General features: G+C 43.2%; 1 protein-coding gene across 8 annotated transcripts in view; it reads left to right on the plus strand.

Moving 5' to 3' along the window:
• The first annotated feature begins 1,317 nt into the window (after positions 1-1,317).
• Positions 1,318-21,566, plus strand: part of PHF21A (PHD finger protein 21A) — a 51,267-nt gene continuing 31,018 nt past the window's right edge. For 3 of the 8 annotated variants that reach the window (XM_032949233.2, XM_032949228.2, XM_032949234.2), the window contains exons 1-3: positions 1,666-1,971; positions 3,773-3,805; positions 4,273-4,338. In XM_032949233.2, coding sequence (XP_032805124.2) covers positions 1,918-1,971; positions 3,773-3,805; positions 4,273-4,338 — 153 coding nt within the window. In that variant the 5' untranslated portion in view covers positions 1,666-1,917. The other 5 variants (XM_032949227.2, XM_032949226.2, XM_076065178.1 and 2 more) reach the window with 5 other exon arrangements.

Raw genomic sequence — 21,566 nt, forward strand, 5'->3', positions numbered from 1 at the left:
TGCGGATTATATGTGTAAACACTTATAATAGCCCAATGGCAGTCTGCCTAAACACCTAGTTTTTTTTTCCCTCGGCTATAGTAAACAAAAATAACCATTTGCTGCGCATTATTAACCCTCTTTAAATTAAGCAACAACCCTGGCAGATAACATATTGTATTGCAAATACAGCACTGTACATGAGCGTGATATGTTTATTAACATTAACATCGGTGTAGCTTGTCAGCAAAAACACGACTCAAGACAAAGGCACACGCAACACACCACTAAATGATTTAGCAAAATTAATGCACAACTGGACATTGACGTCTAAGTGGAGTTATTGCTCATAACAGTACAGTACTCAGTTTAACAGTACTGTATAAACTTTGGACCGAAACTCCATTGGTGGTGGTGGAAGAGAAAACACAAGCCTCTGTCCGCTACATCGCTGTGACCTGTAAGTGCACAGCCATCGGACAGAAGCAACTCTGTAAGCTGAAGCCAATGGTCAAGCTCAGCAACCCCCCCCCCACCCCCTGGGGTGTTATGACGTCATTACGCAGGAGTCGCCAAAAAAACGACGTGGCCTCGCATCCACGATGACGTCACTTCACGACGTCACGCCGACGTGACGTCACGTGATAAACTCGGTTTCCCCCCCCCCACCGAGTAGCGTTTGCAATTTAAAAATGTATTTTTTTAATACTTCAAAATAAATAAAAACACAACGCAGCCATTTAAAACGCGTTAAAACCAACAACACAGGCAGTTACAACTACACGTGTTTTAAGTTTCCCGACGTGTTTGCGTGAGGTTCACCTAAAAGGCGTTTGCCGAAATGTTTTTTTGGCTCAAAACCGAGCACTTATTACGTAATTTTTTTTTATCAATACCGCAGTACGGGTAGCAATAGTTAAGTTATGCCCAGAGTAAATCGGGGGGGCACGGGGGGGGGGGCAAGAGACCCTGCACTACTCCCCCCCCCGCCCGCACAACGCGGAGGGAGAGGGGGGAGAGGGGCCCAGCCCACCCGGGCCACACGTGTGGACCCCCCCCCTCCTCTCTCCCCTACCCCTCATACTTCAGCCCCCCCCACCCACCGTCTCCATCACATCAACCCCCCTCCCCCATTCCCCGCCGCGCTCGCTGTTTCTGCCGCGGGAAAGGACGCGACCAAACTCTTTGCCTCGCGTTCGCGTGGCTCTCGCGAGGCAAAGGGGGCGCCGAGTTTGCCATTTTAAAGCGGGTACTTTTTGGCGAGCGCGTAGTAAAGTAGTGCGCGGGGGAGGGGGTGAGGGGTGACGGAGGGGGGGGGGCGGAGGGGGAGGAGTCGCGAGCAGGCCCTACATCCGGGTACTTTCCTTAGGCAATGCCGGCCGCACCACACCTATTCCTTAGACAAAGTGAAATAAATTCGCCGTCAATGGAGAAAACGTAGTCCGTCCCACCACCCCTCTACTCCCCACTCACATTTTTTTTTACTTGTGAACATTTGTTTCTTTTTTTTTTAAATCGCGTGGATCGCCAGTCCGGCAAGCCGTCTTGTTTACGTGTGTTGGAGGAAGAGGAGGAGGAGGAGAGGGGGGTGAAGAGGATATTTTTTTTTTGGTGAGCAGCGGTTGTTTTGGGAAGCGGGTTGAAGGAGGAGGAGGAGGGGGGGGGGCTTTGCTTTTCTGAGTAAGTTTTTTTTCCCTCTGTGTGTTGTGTTTTGTCGGTCCGCGCCGTAAAGTGTGTGATGAGTCCCGAGCAAAGCAAGCGGGCAGCAGCTGTGGCTGAGCGAGTGAAGAGAACTTAGCGCTTGTTCACTCCACTCCAGTGGGGGCCCGCACTTTTAATGTACTTTTCTCTCTTCTGCTCTGCTGCTGCTGCTGCTGCTTGTCCTCCTTTCGCGCTCTGGGCGGATCCCCCCTACAAAGTCGCCGCGAAGTCGCCGGCATGGAGCTGTCGGGTCTTCAGGAGGCGCTCAAGAAGGAAATCCAGTGCCATCAGGTAGGGGTGGGACTTGTGCTTCTTGGAGGTGGATGGAGGGGGGGTAAAGGAGGTGGTGTGGGTTTTTGGTGGTGGTTGTTGTTGTTGGGGTATTTTTTTCTCGTTATTTATTTTTGTTTTATTTCTTGTTTTTTTTACGTCCTTCCCCACCCCCCCCACCACCACCACCTCCTAACTGGTTTTGGTTATGGAGGGTTGGTTGGCCTCGTACTGTCGCTTGCGAACAATATTATAGTGTAGACGTATTTTTGTGAACACGCACAACCACCAAATTACACTTAGGGGTTGAGATGATTAGATGACTACTTAAAATAATAATTAAAATTAATTTCGATGAAATAATAGCCCACATTCACGACGTGTATTATTAATATAGTCGGATTTCTCAAAATAGTACGAAGACTGAATACGTAATTTGTTAAACTATTTAAATGATAACAGCTTAGCGGTGACCCTATGCCCCACACCCCCCTCCCCCCCAACAGTACAACTCGATGGATATTTATATTTTCTCCTCGTAACCTCACGTAGGCCAACATTTCCCTCTCATCACGGGCTTTGGACCAGTCGGGTAGAGGATGGGGAGGTTATCAGGTTAGGGGGTTAAGATAACGATAGTGGTCACCACGTCCATCGCGGTATTGCCCACACCCCCCTCTCCTCTCTTCCATCATCATCATCCTCCTCGTCGTCGTCATTTTCCCGGACAAAGTTTTTGCTGTCACCTCTCCTGCCAACACCACCACTTTTTATTTGGCCGAGCAGGGCGAGCGAGGCCTGGGCAAAGGCGCCAGGGTTAGTGGGGGGGGGGGTGGACGCGTGGCTCGGCCGTGGCCCAGGAAGTGTTAAACTTGCACAATGTGGCAGGCAGCGATGCTTAAACCCATACCCACCCACCCCGAATCCAGATACAATATACTGTAGTCGATACTCCGTTGTATTGTATACGCAATATAAACCACGATTGTTATACGCGAGGTGGAAAAAAAACATGTTCTTTTTCGATGTAGTTGATGGGCGGCGGTGATAACTGGGTGTTTCTGTTCCCTTATTTGACGATACAATTGTTAATTTTCTTCTATTTTTTTGGGGGGGGAGGGGGGTATTGTATTACAATAATCTTGGCACGTGTGGTTTGTTGTAGTTTGATGAATTTGGTGATGGTGGTTGTTGCTGCTGCTGCTGTTGGGTTTGCAACATTTATTTATAACCGGTGGTGCTGAATTGTCGCTATCATTTCCGTTGGTTGTTGTGAATTGTGGTTGTGATCGTACCAAGGTGATTTGCCGTAGCTTTGTTACGCTTTTGTTTTTTTTTTATAAACTTGACGTTAGTTGAGACCACGGCGCTTACGTGAATAGCAATGGTTAATGGTTTTGGGTGTTGTGTCGATATGCAATGTCTTCCCTCCCCTTTCGTGAGACAGCGTTTGTGTGTCTCGTGTTTTGTAATGTTTGTTGCACCACAATAGCGAGCGTCGTTGAATAATCCATACTGTAGGCCCCAGGCGCCTGAGGCCTCCTTGTTGTTAAACATGCTTCTCAAAGCGGGGCAGCACAGTCTCTCTTACCTTGTTCACGCTTAATTTCGTTTCTGCTACTTTGATGGAGGAAGGAGGACGGGGAAGAGGCTTGTAATGGATATGTAGGGTAGGGGCAAGTGATTTGGTTTTGGTTGGTGGCGTTCCAATGTTTCCTTCTCGCACTGCTTTGTTAAGAAGTACAGCGGTTACAGGCCACCATGTACACACACACTCAATACCATGTGTGTGTGCGCGCACGTGTGTGTGTGTATCTTTCAGAAACTTGTTGTGCAGATGAAGCAAGACCCCCAGGTACGATGATGACCAAACCCTTTCCATACTTGTGTGCGCACACGTGTCCACATGCGAGAAGGGCGAGTCTTTACAGAAGAAGAAGGGGGTGGAAAAAAACCCCATGGTCTCTCTCTCTCCAGCCGTAGGTGTGGCTCAGCTAATACCGATTGTTCCTGGCCCTCCTTATGGGCAGTGGTGGTGCCATTCCACCTGCCCTCCCCCCCAAGCCTTTTTCTAGGCTCTCTATCCTCAGAGTATTTGCCCGGGTATCACTTTTTTCTCGCCCAATGAGCATGTGCCCCCACCACCACCCAGCATCACGCTTTGTGTATTTATAGCAAGTGCACTTTTTTTCTTACTAAATGGGTTGCCCATGCGCTTGGCCTGTACATCATTAGAAATCAAATTTGTGTCGTAGCAGTAATGTTTATAAAACGGAGGTGATGTTTTTTCTCTCTTTTTAACGGTGTTTTTTTTACTTTCAGAATGCAGAATTGAAGAAGCAGCTGCATGAATGCCAAGCTAAAATAACTTCGCTCAGTGAAAAGCAAGTGAGTAACTGAATGTCTACCATCTCTACAGAGGCTTGCATTCATACCAGTGTTTTTTGTGGGTTCTTAAAATGACAACTTTTTGTGAAATAAAAAGAAATAATCCTCGTTCGGACAACGGGCCTCGATAAAGCATTTGCTTTATCGAGGCCCGTTATCCGAACGAAAGAGAGCAGGGGGGGGGGGTCTGTACATTTGCAGGTGCCCTTTGTTAGATTTGGAGTTGTTTTTATAAAACAAAAATAGGCAGAGATAATGTACTGGGAATGCTGCACCTGCTACTTACAGATTGCATGCAGCCCGTGAGATGAAATGCCAATCCTGGAAAAAATCAAAATGGTGCCTTAAGCATCTTTCATGGTAAATCTGGAACCGGAACATTTGATTCTTAGATGTTTGCTCTTCTGTGGGGTATATTTTTGTTGTTAAGTCTGGGAGTTTATTGTTAAACTGTGTGTTGTGATCTTCCATCTTAACGTATTGTAAACAATGATTATTTTAGTGTCTGTTAAAGCGGCTGTTTTCTGCCTGCCCGTACGTGTTATCAAAGTTAACTTTTGTTTGATATGGTGTCACTTTAATCGTGACATGAAACCTCATTTTACATGATAGGTACACGAATGTTGCGTGTTGTTTAAGTCAAAGAAATCTATTATCTTTTTTGATATTCAGTGATGATAACAAAATATGACACCAACACATTAGTTCGCATTGCAAATAATATATGTGTAAACAATCGTACGTTGTATAAATCGGGCATTGTTCCGTTGTGAATTTTGTCACAGAGCGAAAGGTAAGGATTAACTGAGAAAGATCATGGATGGTAATGGAGAGAAAATGGAAACTTTATGGGAGCTGTGCATTCGCTGGAACTAAAACTGACCAGCTGCGCAAACACAAGTACTCTTTACTTGATGGGTTTTTGCGTGATTTAAAAATGGTTTATATTGATATTGAAGTTATTTTAATAGGAACTTTACTGGAGAAAAAAACAGACCAGTTTGAAGTAAACTATGATATATATTTTTTGAATACTGTACAAGAACATGCCCACTTGCACGAGACAACACAATGCTCTTTGACGTATGGCCATTGCTGTTGTCAGCTTACAGAAATAAAGAAAATGGTATTTGTAGCAAAAAAAAATCTATTAAATCTAAAGTTGGAACAAGAGTAGATCACACATGTTTAAAAATGCATAAGTGCACAGCACTTCTGGATAAGCTGTATGGAGATCAGGGCAAAACGGGTCAGAACTGCACTTTTCACATTTAAATTTGACAGCCTTTTAATTTTTGAGACGGTACCTCCAAGTTGTTTGGGTTTTTAGAACTGCACCACTGTGCGTTATTGCAACATTGCGTTGGTACGGTGCCCGTTGTACCTGATTGTCACGAAGCAACGTTTGAAGGGTATGGGCCTGGGCAAAAGTCTGGCTGTTATTGTTCACATCCTCTGCTTGCGTGACATACGGTTCTTTCTCGCAACTCCGATTTGGTAATTGAATGCACTGCCATTCACTGCGTTATTTTGGTGTGCATGGCAAAACATTTGCAAATCTAACACGTAAAATGCTCAGATTTGTTCACACTTTGTTTCGAATGTTATCCGTGTATTGGGGAAGTAATATTCAGATCCTTTGAATGGTTGCCGCCAGTACTGCATTAACTATATTTCATCAAAAAAATCATTTTATGGGTCTGAAACTGAAGAAAAAAATCAGATTTTTATAATGTTAATGTTTTTGAATACAGTTAAATGTACCAGCTTCTGCAAATTTAGACAGGATGTTTACAGATGAGACACCAACCTTAACACTTGAGTTAAACAAAATGGGCCTAAATGTTGAATTTCACATTAAATAACAGGCACGTCCCTTTTTTAAAGCAGGTGACTGATAGAATATTTTAAATGTAATACAGTGCCATACATGCTTAAACAGGAGCTGCTGTCGTGGATTGAGCCAATTTCTCTTTAAACACCGCAAGTATAAATTGTTGCGGTATTAATTTATAACGGGTTGTTTGCTGTTCTGGCGGAATTACACGTTTTGGGTTATTTTAGATATGTGCAGGCATATTTTCTCCTTGAGTGGTAACAAAGATGTTCCACAATGGAATTTATGCTTTGTGATATTCGTGGCCACACTGATTTTTTTCCAGCAGAAATTGATTATTTAAGTATGTTGCCTGATACAAAAAAAAATGTTTTTCAAACAGCTTAATTCTACAATGGCTTCACATATCAAAAAAAAGTGTGAAAATGTACAGCTCCCTTTTTTTTGTCCCCCCCGTAAAAAAATATATAATTCTTATCCATAGGTACGGTTGGTTCAAGTAGATTATGGGGGGAGCCGACAAAAAGAGAACGCAGTGTGAATGTGATGGGTACACGCTTAAACTACTCTGTCGCAGCACATATTTGAGAACAAAGTGTTTTGCCTGGACATGCGTATCTCGCCACCACTGTATAAAAATAAAGGCAAGTCGGCTTGGCTTTTCATTACAGTGCATCGATGGGGGTATTGCAGCTCGGTGTGAATTTTCAGTAGCGCGTTGGAAGGTTTATGCATCTCTCTGCAATGGTCAGGGGGTTCCCTCCCACTGAGCAATTGGATGGCGAGTGGAGAGAGGAGGAGGGGGGGGGAGGTTGAATTTTTTTGTATATCCATGCGGTTCTTTAACAGGGCCCTCGTGTGTGTGTGGTTTTTTTCCCCACTTCCACCCAAAACAAATTCCCCGTCGTGCTTTGCAGTAGTTTTTTTTTGCGCAGCGCAAGCTCGAGGTGCGAGACCGTCGCAAGATAAAAAGTGACTTTGGTTTCAAAGTCTCTCTCGTGCACTGTACTGATGTGCGATGATTTATGCAGCATTTTGGATGCTGAACGTACAGGATAGGGGGGGGGGGAATCTTTCTCTGGATTCCGCCTTGGTGCTATTTGCTTAGTTACCGTTTTATTTCTCAGCTTTTTTTTTTTACAAAAATATATTTGTTGCGTTTTAGTAGTGCAAGACTTACAGGTGCCTCGCCGTCAGTTCATTTAAATAAAACACTTTTTGACAATGGTGGTTGTGAAGACTACGCAAAATGGCTGACTGCCATGTATTAGTGATGGGCTTTTTTGTGAAGGCTTCACCCCCCAAAAAAAACACGCCCAGTGGCATTTAAAACTTTTTTATTAGTTGCTGCTTTTTGATGAGCGACGTTTATTTTGGATAGTTACATTCATCGGCTTCGTGTGCTTACTTTCGCGGACTTGGTTGCGTGATATTTTCTTCCAGTGGACGGGCGAGTAAAAAAAACATTTTTTTTTTTTAGAGCGCAGTGCTGTATTTTTTGGTGTTTTATTTTCACACTTCACTCGGATCAAAGGGATGGCATTCCTCGAGTGCAGTGAATTAAGTAGAGCCGCGTCATTTTTGTTTTCTGCTTAATTATACAATCCGCTGTCACTGCGAGCGGTGTGAGTTTATGGTATACATATTTTTTTTGCCCGTAATGATCCCATCCTTTTAAATCTCTGTACACGTTCACCACGTGTGCGCCCCCCGCGTTATAAAGAAAAGCGTTGCCACAGCCTCCCTTTTTTTGTTATTGTTGTTGTACACCGTCGTGTGAAAGAATGTTCAGCTGCTTCGCGTTGCAACCACCGTGTTCCCCGTTGGTGGTGGTGGCGGCTGCTGCGCTGGTTCGGAATGAATCGATAGCGATTGGCTTTCAGAACGTATAAACGGGGGGGGGGGGGCACAGAGAGAGGGGGGCCAACTGCGTGGCAATAGTGGCATAAGCAGAGAGCCCACGCGCTCTCCTCCACACGTGCCTCCTCGTCGGGTTTACTGTAACACCACCACCACAGTTAGAGTGTGCGCACACGTACACTCACACGTAACACACTGGTGCATACATTGGAACTTTACAGCTCTGTGGGGCCACGTCGGCTTCCGTAGCAGGATTTTGATGCTAGGGGGAGGATGATGAGTTGGGTTTGGGTGGCTTTGTGCGCTTGGGCAGTTGTGTGCCTTCGTGTGTGTATATATATATTTTGTGGTAAGGGGAAACAAAAAAACAAATATAAACACCAAACTTTCCGGTCAATTGTAGTTGGTGGTCAGTCTCGGCTAACGATTAAGTTCTTGTGAATGTGAAAACGATGCGATGGGGGGGTGGGTGGTGGGGGAGTGTTCGTGAATAATTTATAACATTAACATTTTGTGGATCGACGTTGTTTATGATGAAGAACCCGTGGTGGCTACTCGACGCCCATAATTCCCGCATTTTCTACATCCGTTTTCCCTTCTTTGCCGGGATTTCTCAACGAAACTTTATACCAAACGTTTTGGCTGTTAGACGAACATCCTTTGCTTTTGCTGTGTCGCTCCCAAACCATCTTCCTCTCCCCGTACCAAACGAATTACCTCGGCCTGCAGCGTCCCAACACGAACTGCTGACTCATCAGCGGGTCCTTTACATTCGGAACGTGGCAAGGTCTACGCGGGGTGTTTTATTTTTCTTCCCCGAATGTCACAGATGTTGTATGGAAAGTAGAGCACTCATTTGGGAAGAGGTCTGGCGATCAAACCATTGGCGCATCCCCATAACACATGGAGCATGACAGTCGAGAAGGGCCTTTGTTGGGGGAGGGTGGTAGGGTAGGGTTGGTGGGGGGGGGACGGTGGTGGTGGTGCTTGGGGTGGATGGGTGTGAGGTTGCAGTGGGGATTGGGGGGTGGATATCGTAGGGGTTGGGGTTAGGGCTGGGGGTGGTGTAGGGAGTTAGTGGCAGTGGCTCAGTCGGCCTGCGAGCCGCACAGCGATCAGATGGCGATTTCCATTGCGAGCCACGTGACCCCAAATTTAACCACCCCCCCCTCCACCACTCTAGTCAAATCATCAAGCATTTGCATTTTCCACTTATGCTATTATTGCTTCAGGCTTTTTAACCTTTGTAGAAAATTACCTATCCTTTCCAGAGCCTCCAAATGCTTGCTAAAGTTATTGATGTGTATATAGGATTCCCCATCATATTTGAATCGATGGACTTAGAAAAAAATAACCATTGGTATGGATATAAAATTCTCATTTAGTGTTACACGTTTGGTACTTTTTGTTTTGTGAGTGTACAACGCCAGTAATGAATACAGGTTGCATTGCCAAAATCCCCACGAAGGGGTTTGGTGGGTTTTCTGGGATGTTTTTTTTTTGAGAAATAGGGTTTCTCTTTCCCGTTTTTTTAATAGTCTCGGGCAGTCTTAAACTCAAATCCTTTCCATTGTTTGTGCTCAAGCCTCCATTTCGGCGACTGCCAGTGATAAATGAATTCCAGTGACGGCAACATCAAATGTGCAAGACAGAAGCGAGAGTGGAGGGAGGGGGGGGTAAGCAGAGAGAGAGAGAGAAGCTACTCTGATGGAGGAGTCCTGCGTTCAGAACTGGCAGCTGTCAGAATTTTGCACTTTATAAAAATGCATTTACACCCTTCGTGGCATTAAATAGTTTCTTGGATGGTTTTTTTGCAATACCAAAACAATATTACGAGGAGCACTAATTATCGTGCTGTGTTTCTAATTCCACATTGCCTGCGTGCAGATTTTAACATTTTGCGCCATTAATTATTATCTGTTATTTAACCAGTTTTATTTTGTCGTGCAGTGTTTATGCAGTAAGGTCATATCGTTCGTACTGTACTGCTGATGCGGGTTCTCAGGTGGGAAATATTTACAGACTAGTGCAGTACAGAAACAATTTCAATCCAGTAATCCTTATAGACACTGTTGATAGGAGGGCTCGTTTTAAATCCAGTTCCCGAGCTAAAATCCTCGCTGCATTGCTAATGGAACATGCTTGAGCACATGTTTGTGTGTGTCAGTTTTTTTCTTGTTAACTTGATTGACATTTTGAATTGCACACGAAGTTAATATTTTTTTTATTTTTGAGGATTATTTTTGTCCTTCACTGATTCTTTGCATATGTGACCAGCCCATTGCACATCATCCTTTGTTGAGCATTGGAAACCGGTATGGCAACATTATACAAGTGCCTCGGCAGTGTATTACCATGAAGAGCTCTACACATCTTGGAAGCAATTATTGTGGTACATCTCGGCATAATAGCAGGGTAAAGAACAGGCTACTTTGTGAAATGGAGGCACGCAGTTTTGTAATTTTTTATTGTATTGTGCCTAAGCCGCATATGTATATTTGCGTAACTTTTTGGTAAAAATTTCAACAGCAAACAACCCCCAATAAGTACCCCCCCCCCAAAAAAAAAAAAACCCAGCACCAGTGCCTATTTCCCCAGTGTGCTGTTTGGTTCCATAATGAACTCTACAGATTAATTCTCGCCCCGCCTGACTTGAGATTGCATTTGGGTGCACAGCTGTAGCCGAGACACGGGGAGTGCCGACCAAAATTTATAGAGTTGGTTTGTTAACGCTACAGTGCATTCTTTGAGGGTCCTTTCCGTGTTAATCATTGTCATTCTGAAGGCATTGCCCCAACGCAACAGGGGCTGAGCAAATGCGTGGTAAGAAGATATTAATCACGTTTTAATTGTAATAATACTTTGCCCGTGCACGGGGAATGAGTCAGCCTTTCGTTTTCATTTATTGGCAAAATTGCTTGGCCTATTTTTTTTAATTGCACCTTGCATGTTCTTGTACGTACATATTTTTACAATCAAACCTGGATGTAAAGGTCGGTAAAATTATATTAAGTGTACCACGAGGTTTTTGTGGATGTGAACGTGACATGTTTAAAGCAATTTTTTTTATCCAGGGTAAAGATTATCCCTTTCAATTTGTGCTCCAGTATTAAAGATAAAGCTTAATAAATTGGTTTTGCGCACAGTTATTGCATTACCTTTTATGGATGGCTCGTATCCAAAACAGCACAGATTTAAAATACACGACACCGACTTGTGTGTTTCCCAGTACGATCCTGTGAGCAGTCACAATTTGACAATTCTCAGATGTTGGTTTTCATTTTCCAAATGATCACTGCTCGGAGAGGTGAGTTGAGAAAGGGAATTTCAAGGTTTTGCAGGCGCCAATAACGCACGTTAGAAGTGTAACGTGGGCAGCTCGTAAGTCGTATTATCTCATTGTTTTAATTGGGAAGAAACCAATTGAATGAGGAAACGTCAAAATCCTGGCTCGGGGCTGTCAAGTTACGGTCCATTCCCCTCGACTTTAATTAGTGATGTTGATGCTCTATGGAAGCCTCACCCTCTGCTCCCCAATTTCCCCCTCTTGGTTTAAAGGGGGTGAAAAGAAATTGCCATCGGAAACATTACCATGCTTCAAGCCTAAGTGGTAACTTTTAATTTCCATCGGAAATCTCACAGTTCTGACAGCCAAAAGTGGCGACTTTAAATGTTTCATTTGTTTCACAAAGATTCTGTTATGTTTACTATAATTGGCTGGTGATGTAAACATAATGTAATTGGTGTGTATTTTTTTTATTGTTTTTAACGACCTTTTGCTGGGCTGCTAATGTTGGTTTTGAATTCACTGTCCCTGGAATTGACTCCTTGTGAAAAGAATAACACATTTGTCCCGTTTCAGTTTACGTAGCCAAACAGTCGGGAAGTCCAGGTCGACTCTCGTCCTAAGTCACCACTCACAAAGACCACAGACTTATTTGCAAATATTTTCAACAGGATCCCAGTTAGCTGTTTTTATGGAAGTGTTGGTATCCTGCGCAGGTTGCGTGCCCTACATTTCAGTTTTTTTCTATATATACACACACACGTGTGTACCTATTGTACTATATTTTGCTACATGTGCTGGGAGGTTCTGCAGAAACTGAATGTTAACGAACTGAGTATTCTCAATATTCAGTTCCTGAACAATTAGAATTATACATTTTAAGTTCGTGAAGAAGCTTCCAGCATATGTAGCCAGTCGTCGGACATCATCCCCAACAACACGCATTGCAGCTCAAACCCCCAATCTGAGAACTATATTGCACAATCCATGAAAACCTCTGCGGTAGTATACATCGCAAGCTCCAAAGTAGTAAGCCCCACAACGTCAACATAATTATTCTTTATCAAAAACAAGAGGTAAAACAATGACAGTTTAATGTAAACCCGCTAAATATTACTGTACTTCTGGTTGCGTAGGTTGATAGCCAGTGAAAATGCAAGTTGATGAATATAGAGCTGTAAATTAAGTGTAAGTTGATAGCTGCCGAGGTTAGTGGACTTTACAGTGTTCCTGATGCGGCGGTTTCATATCATTTTTCACGCTCGCCGTAATCTAAATTGTCGTACGTTTATATATTTGAACCATGTGTTTTTTAAATGAGGGGTAAAAAAATGCCATCTATCTCCCGGGTTTGCTGGTAGCTTCATATACACGGATATATATTTATATATTGCACACGTGTACCATCACAGTAGGGGTGACTTGGTAAAATGGAAAGTGTTTACAGCAAGTGGCGATGAGCCTAACAGGCTTACGGATAAATCGTTAAATCCCTTCTGGAGCAGCAAACTTGTTGAAATGGTCTCCAGACTAACGGACCATGCACATATACCCTTTGGGTTTTTTTGGTAATTTTTTACTGTAAAACTTGTGTGCCATGGAGATAGCTATTTTAAAATGTTTGAAAAAAATATTTTTTTCAAATATTTTTGTGGTTTGCAAGAGACTTGGGAAAATCTATCGGTTAATGTCTGAGACATTGATTTTGTTTTATTCAATTTCTCAGTACTGTATCGTACCAGTATTCCCTTGCAATTGTCTGCGCTGGAATTTTTTTGGGAATTTGTCTTATTTTGTTTGATTTAAAGCCCGTACTGCTTTGAAATGTGAAGGTGAAATTGCCGTATTTTCTCCATCTGGCAGTGGCAAATCCTAGCGTTCCTGCCAATTGCTCACTCATCATTTGGGGCCCAGCGTGACTAAATGTCGCCTACAAACCCACCCAGACTCTCTTTTAAATGTGATGTAAAATTGAACACTGTATTTTGGCAGGCATGTCCAGAGGACTTATCATGTTGTGGAATCGGTAACTGCTTTGAAAGAGTAGGGAAAAACGTTGTAGTGAACCTTATAGTTTTAAGCAAGGTAAGTATGAATAAAAACAGCTTCTTAATTACTGAACTTGGACTCTTTGATTCTACAAAATTGGCAATAAAAATGTAACATTTCAACCCAGCAATATAGGCCACGCTCCATTTGTCGCACTGATATGTCCAGTAATTGTAGTGTGCTCCATCACACCTTGTTGGGGCAGCCCACAGGGCCCTCTTGGCAAAACCAGACCCTTCCAGTGCTGACATTTTGCAAGAGTGGGGCGGTGTCTTTAACAGTGATGGGAGGGATGCTGCGTGTTAAGGCGGAATGGGGTGGGTGTAGGGATTTCAGGGTGGGGTGTTGGAGTTGGAAGGTGGAGGCACTGGGGTGTGGGTAGAGATGGGAATGTATGGAGTCATTTTAGTAATCCTACGTGTGCCAGAATATTTTTCATTCTTTTTTTTCCCTGCTCCCAAAAATGTACGAAGGCAGATCTTGTCCAATACCAGCCACCGACACTCTTTTAGATGACGATAACACATTCATTCCTACTCCTTTACATGTACCGCTTTGTTATGAAGTGGGATATTAATATATCTTAGCAGGGAAAAAGATTAGTGTGAAATCTTAGCGTCTAAAAAGCAGCATCTTATTAACACTGTATGGACGACATATGCTTTACTTGACTACTTCTTGTATGATACATACACGTTAATCCATAGGCGTGTATATAGTTTACATATAAATAGGTCATTGAGTGGTCAGAGCATAGTGTGGAAGACTGCAGGATCCTCATTTGGGGAGCCCTGATTGAATTTTTCTTCCTGGCAAGTTGATGGCCGAGGTGGTTTGAGAATGAACGTAGGAACTGAATGGATAGCTGTTTCTGTAGCAGTATTACTGTATATGCGCTCTGCGGGGGAGGGTTGTGTAATCGGCGAATATGCACCCAGATTTCGTATTCGAGAGCAAGACGTCTTCTACGTTCCGTATCAACTGTGCTGTTGAAATTCTGGTTCGGAATGTTCAACGGAAACCTCTCCACGGGAGTTCTTCTGCATTGTGTCATTTTCATCTTTTAAGTACACAAAAAATATATTTATAATACGGCGGGGTCTATCTCAATATGAAAATAATAGATTTCTGGTTATCGGTTCTATTTCTCAGCTAGTCGGTAGTACGCAAATATACGTTTGAGAAAAATAAGTCTCGCATCTGTTTTTTTGCGTGTGACGCTGGAAGGGAGATGTTGGGCAGGGCTTGATGTCACCAATGCCATTAGCCACATCAGTCTGACGATGGATGAGGGTTTTTTTTTGCCTTCTCGTAGAGGTGGTGGTGCCATTTCTTAAAGGTGCCTGAGTAATCAGCCACAACAAATTGAGTTTGATTGCAATGTTCTAAATAATTAATTGACTAATTATAACAGCTCTAATATATACATATAACCAGTCTAGTGGTCAGTACTGACACAGTTTGTACAGTTTTGATCCTTGATGCTTTGATTCTAAATTCGCCCCCCTCCCTCCCAGTAGTTTCACTTAACAAATGCACCATCTGCTGCAAAATGGACGTCAAAACCCCTCTGACATAATTTGCGAGAGAGGACCTTTGTGTATGCAAGTATCCCAAAATTCCCCTCGAAAATGTTCGCAACTATATATACAAAAAAAATTGATGGACCTTTCATATTAAAGTTGTGCGGGTATCCAATATACGAAAAGAGAAGTTTGGTCAACATGCTCGCGCGTGAATAGCGATTGATTTAAAAAGGAAATGTATTGATTTCAATAGACTCTGCAGAGGAAGAGTTTTGAGGTCTATATAACGCATCAACACACACATTTTGTGGCAAACTTTGAGATTGTGCCCCTTTCCATGGGATCGAATGTGGCTTTAAGGTAAATTATTAGTCTATTGTCCGTGGCGAGACTAAGCGCTACGATTGAAGTATGTTCATTTGCACATTGAACAATATTGCTTTATGGTGGGTGGGTGGTTGAAGTGGGTTTGCCTGGTAACCATTGTACAATTTTCGTAGTAAAAAAAGCCAAAGTGTCAAGGCGTTTGTTGTAATAACCTGGTCACGTCAGATGGCACTGGAAGCACAGATCGTTGTTAGCCGCTTTGCTCGCACGTTGGAAGTGTTTTGATTTGTTGTGTTCTGACGAATCATTCGAATGTTTTTTTTTATTAGAGAGTCTCTCAAGGTCGTAATTATTAAAACAAGGCAATTGTAAAGAAAGTGCATATCATTTTTTTAGTTTTACAAATCTTTGGTATGTGTCTGAAATATTAAAATGGCTATTTCCCTGGATAAATAACACAAAAAATACATTTAAAAAAACGAATCGTGAGATGTACAGTGCATCTTAGTTTTGCCAGAGCTGAAGGCCTTTTGTGACCTGTCGAAATATTTGCCAGTTCATCAGTTACAACTGGTTTAATAAATAAGCATTGGCTGTAAGCGCATAAGCATTCTCCATGTGGTTGGTCCGCGGATTTTTTTTTAATACCCCTTTTGTGGCTACTTATTTACCGCGTAATACTTGAAGCTTAAGAGGCGTCTGCTTCATCACCGTTATATCACCAACATGGAGGCGTGCATACAGTGTGTATTCCACATACGCCCGCCTTGATTTAGTTGCGCTTTGTGCTGTTTCTTCCTACACAACGTGCATGCAGCGCTTTACGAGAAAATAATTGATGTTATTAAATTTATGGGGTACCGAACATCAAGTCAAGAGGTAAGGCCGCGCATTTTCTTGTTACTTATTCTCCCCAAAAAGGGGCAATACTTTATTCAAATAGTTGGGGGGTGGGGAGCTTAGCATGCTACGCCGTGAATTTTAATTGTGACCCGAGTGAAAACATTTACATTGAATTTCCCACTGCAGCTGATTGCTACAGTATATATATAGAAAAATACATTTCAAGTGATGTCTAAAAATATGAATAGGCACAATCTTTTGCAAGTGGATTGGCAGGACCTATATCGTATTGTATTTTGAAAGGGTATGTTTATGGAATTGTTCTGCATTTTTACTCTGTGCTTAGTGATGCAAGTTTGCCTTTTGAAAAAAGTGTTGAGTTTTATTTTTAAATGTTAAGTCGTACAACTTTTTTTTACTGAGAATTTTGCTTGATTGCATGCTGATTGTACCGAGCGGCTTTTTTTTAATCAGAACAACGAGTCCCCGTTCCGAAAGTCCTTTCGGAAACGTTGGATCGCTCGCTACATTTGCAGCCCTGCGCTTAATAAATGTCAGTGGGTTTTACTGATGAAGGTTGCGTCGGGTGTCCTAACACACCCCCCCCCCACCGTGATCTTGAACTGGCCACCGTTTTTAAATCCGTGTGACCACGTGTCATTTGCATGCAGGTGTATGTGTGTGTGTGTGGGGGGGGCATTTTGAGAGACGTAAAAAAATTTGAAAGGGGGGGGGGCGGCGGCGGCAATTGGCAGGTGCCCATGACGTTAGCCCAGCCTGCATAAGCAACTATTGCTCGTGTGCCTAATTGCGTGCCCGGGGGGCGGGGGGGGGGAGACCTGGAGGCTGAGATTTGTTCTCGTGCTCAAGGCGTCCCGGGCATGTTTGTGGGTGAGCGTTTGTAACTGAACTGGTTTACGGTAGTTACTGCTTATTTATGTGAACGTTGTAGTCGTGTATGTTCGACCAAACCACAAACCATATTACCGAATAAAAGAGCCTTTGCTTTGCATGGACTCTGCATTAAACATGCTCTACACGGGAATTATAATTGCAATGTGTTGTTATTCTGAGCCATTTGCGCCCATAGCCGTGGGTTAATCCACAAGCCTGTTATTTGTTGTGGTGTTGTTTATTCATGCCTCATGCCTTTGCCCAACCACCGTGCTGCAGTGTGCCATTAAACGGGGTTCATTTCTGCGTGAGCTCACGCAAGTTTAGCGTTTCAAAGGGAATGAAAACGTATAATGAGAAAATGGGCTGATTCAAAATCCAATCGTGGAACATGATTTGCCTGAAATCAATAAGTACTTATCTGAGAGTTCACAATCTTTCCCCCCCCCCACGCAATTTTCTACAAGACAGTGGTGTATTTGGTCTACGCAAATGTTTCTTTAAATATATACGGGTGCCGAAAACCATTGGTAATATTGCGGATGAATTGTGCGTGAAGGGACAATTAGCATTCTCGTTGGAGCCAAAAAAAATGAAAGCCGAAGTTCTACTGGTGGCAACGCCTGAATCCTCCTGGGCCGATGCCAAGCAACAGTGTCACCGTCGTCACCGTCGAAAAGTTTGTAACTTAAACCTTAGATGGAGGCTAGAGATCGTTTTCTATTGGCTGCTGGGAGTCCCGAGAGCCGCAGTCGCATCTGACACTTTGTCTTGCCACCGTGCCCCTGACGTACGTCTTGGCTTGGTGGCTGGGCTGGCTTTTGTGTTTATTGCCGCTGGCCACACTGCAGGATGTTTTGATACAAAATGTATGCACCTCTCCGTATACGCTGTCGCAATTGCACGGATACAGATCTTTAATCCGTCGGCGCGTGTGGTTTTGTTTGCGCGGTGCGCATCAACGTGCATTTTATTTACGTGCAAACGGAGGAGAGGGAGGGGGTTGAACGCATGCTTTTAATAAACTAAAAATGGGTTTGATTGTAAAAATTTACTTTTTCGGTCCAATTAATAGATGGAGAGGGGATGGGGAAGGGGGGGTAGTGAAAACCAAAATGTATATGACCACCATTAACTGGCGTTGACTTCACAGCTATTTTTTCCCTTTTAAGTAATTGATGAGCTTGCAGCTGTGACCCCCCCCCCCCTCAAACTCCCCCTTCCAAACGTGGCCACCACCACCACCCCCCACCCTTCATTTGTTGATCTGCTTAAAAGGATTTTTTTAAAGGCCTCCTTGGCTTCATTAATACGGAGCTTGCTCTAACAAACGGGCTTGCCATCTTTCTGTGTCCTTTCGTGCCGGGGCCCTTTAGGTTTTTGGATTGATGTAAAGAATCCCAGATAAGCAAAGCACACTGTCCCCCCCCCCCCCACACTCTGCTGAGAGATTCTTTAAATTGTATCTGTTTTGTAGTGTGTTTAAAAAACAAACTAATGACCAAAAAACACTGTTTACTATACACAAGTACGTGCGCTTCGGTTTAATGTTGCTTCATTTATCAAGATAACAGACCTTGGATATTTATTTTTTATGTTATTTTTGTTGCAAGGGCAACCTAGTTTACCCTTACGGTAGAGGACAGTTATCGATTTTTTTTGTACAATTTAGTTGTGGGGTCATTTTAAAATTTTGATTTGGGCGATGACGTCAACAAACATCGACCTCGCGCTGCATTGCAGAGTTATAAAATTATGAAATATAAAAGATGTCAAGTGTACAGTACTATATCCAAATATACAAAGACAAAGATGCCCCGTATAGCCTGTGACAGACTGTTGGGGCAAGCGCTGTTAGCGAGCACCTATGAAGGCCGGCACGGCACGCGAGGGGGTGGGTGGCCAACACCACGCCCGGCCGCCTTTGTCTCCCTCGCACCAGGTACTAATTTGAGGCTGAGTCGACCTAGGAGAGACCCAGGACCGGTTCGGGTAATTGTCACTGGTGCTGGCCATGAGCGGGAATCGAACCCGGGTGGCCAGGTTCGTAGCCCACCGCTCCCCACAAATCTATAGACACACACACACAGCGGGTACAGTATACAAGGTATAGGAAGGATTTCGTGGCATCACGCTGCGATGTATGCTTGCGTACAAATGCGTTGTTTCACGTCCAATATCCATTGCTTAGTTGATTATTATTTTCATCATATAAAGCAAGAAAATGGCATTAACTCAGTCCAGTGGCAACATTACTTTTGATTGACGATGACGAGTGTTCGGACCCCGAGCGCATGAAAAGATACAGCGTTTGAAGTCTCCTGCGTGGTGCTGATAATAACAAAGCAGTTATTTCCCCAGTGACGGAGCAATGGGGGCTTTATTCTCAGCCTTTAGCGAAGAATTGATGATAAATTACACAACCGCGGAAGCGCTCAACTACATAAAAATACCATTTGCAGTTAAACATACATTGGCCTACACTTAATAAGGGTTTCTCTTTTTGTATTCAAAATCGACCCTGATGAAAACCATTGTTTGCAGCAGAATATTTAGTAAGGACACCTTTTTTTAAAAAAATATATATATAACGTTATAGCCATATGGGGGAATGCTTCTAACAAAGCCAGTCTTCCCTGGCAGATGATAATTGCCTTGAAGTTGGAAGAGACCAATTTAACTTAAAAAGGGGGGGATGGGGTGCAAATTCAGAATAAATTGGAACGTACCATCTTAAGCAGTGCAATACAGTGGCTTAACGTGTACCATTTGCCATATTATTTTTTGTATGCGCGATCCAGTTGTAAGTTTGTATTCTGGAAACCAATATGAACCCACACACAGATGTAGCCGGAGTGAAAGCGAGACCCAGAGACTGTTAACGTTTAAATAGTGAAAGAGATTTTATTATTAGAGGAGTCCCAAAAGCCAAGTGTCTTATTTTTTTTGTTCTCCTTTTTAGTTTCATTGACTGTCGAGCAGATTTCACAAAGGAGGGGGGGGGGGGAAGAGCAGATTGGCACTGGAAGATGGAGCCTGGTAGTGGTGCACTGGCAAATCGAATGAAGCTCCCCCAAGTACACTACAAGCTGTTTACTGGAATACACAAAAAAGCTCTAATCATTTTCATCTCTTGAATGTGATTGATTTTCAAATGCATGTAAATACACCAGCAGCTTTGTAAATTATTAAAACACTGCCTAAACTAAGCAGATCAAATGTCTTTTCTGCGAGACCGTGGATTCGTTATTATGTACGTGCGCATTGTCTCTGCACGCGCAAGTATCGTGTGTGTGTTTTTTTTTCAGTATTCATTTTCTCTTGTAATCACACTTTTCTTTTTAATGCATTTTCGAACCAGATAGGAGCCCCCTCATTGTCATTTTCTCACCACTTGCACAATAATCATTAATGTAGACCCACCCGGTACTGTATATATTTAGGCAATCGCATTTTCTGCGCAGTTTTTTTTTGCCCTTCCGAACGCCTCTCCGAAAACACAAAAAAACAAATTGCGTTCATTGTATTCATAGCCTGCCTGTCCTGGCGCATGCGAGGATTTTTAATTGATCCGTGTTTACTATTAACCACGCATGTAGCTTTGTGTGTAACAATACAAGAACACACATGGAATCCCATGTTGGTGCCTTTTTTTCTAAAGTTTCCATGGTAACCATGATTTCGTCAAATGAACGTGAAGGTCGCGACCATGCTGAAAAAGGTTTCTTTGGAATCCATTGTTGAAATCTATTGCACATATTGAACCATTTATTTAGAATGTTTCTAAGCACGATGAGAGAGGGTTTTCTTTTTTTTCGTGATAAGTATAGTCATTTCAAGGTCTGGCCTAAATACATTGATTGTTGGACATCGTAGTCAAATGTATTTTTTGTCGTCCCCCCCTCTCTCTCTCTGCGCCACTTACTGCAAAAGTAATTTTGATGAACATAATTTGACAAATAAATGTTTCACACTGTGCTCTATTGGGGAGGGGGTGCGTGCGGGGTGGGGGATATTCAAATATTTATAGCGGCAACTGTAATAGTACGGGCACGAAATAAAATGCCGAATATCATTTTCGTCTATCCGATTTTTTTTTAAATGTAATCGCTTCCACTCTTGGTACGCCGGCACGTGGCACGTACTAAGTAGCGTCAGAAATTGTCCATCGGGCGCGGCGGTGGGGTGGCGCGGGGGGTTGCGATTTCGGTAATGTGCGGACCTTAAACGGGGAGAGATGGTTGTAGGGCAAAGCTCCTCTCGCCCTTTTAATGTAGCGTCCTGCTGGCTTTTTTTGGCTGGCATCCTGCTGCCGTCCATTCAGCCATACACACGGGATGCTGTTTTGTATGCTGCTGCCTCCCGCAGTAACTTTCCTGCGCCGTAAGCCTACGCGGAGTTTGTGGAGGAAACGTAGCCGTATTTAGGTAGTGGCTTTTTCTCTCTCTCTCTCTCTCGGATGTGTTTCAACGTTTAAAATATATATTTGTCATAAGTGTGATTTATTTTCTCATCTTGCAGCACAAAAATCATCGGTAGTGTGAAATGGTATAGGTGTATGTAGACATGGATTTAATATACCCTGACCTTGATTCAACCATTCACA

The sequence above is a fragment of the Petromyzon marinus genome, chromosome 7, assembly GCF_048934315.1.
Source record: "Petromyzon marinus isolate PM22_M1 ecotype Great Lakes invasive population chromosome 7, UKy_Petmar_22M1.pri1.0, whole genome shotgun sequence".
Taxonomy (NCBI): Eukaryota; Metazoa; Chordata; class Hyperoartia; order Petromyzontiformes; family Petromyzontidae; genus Petromyzon; species Petromyzon marinus.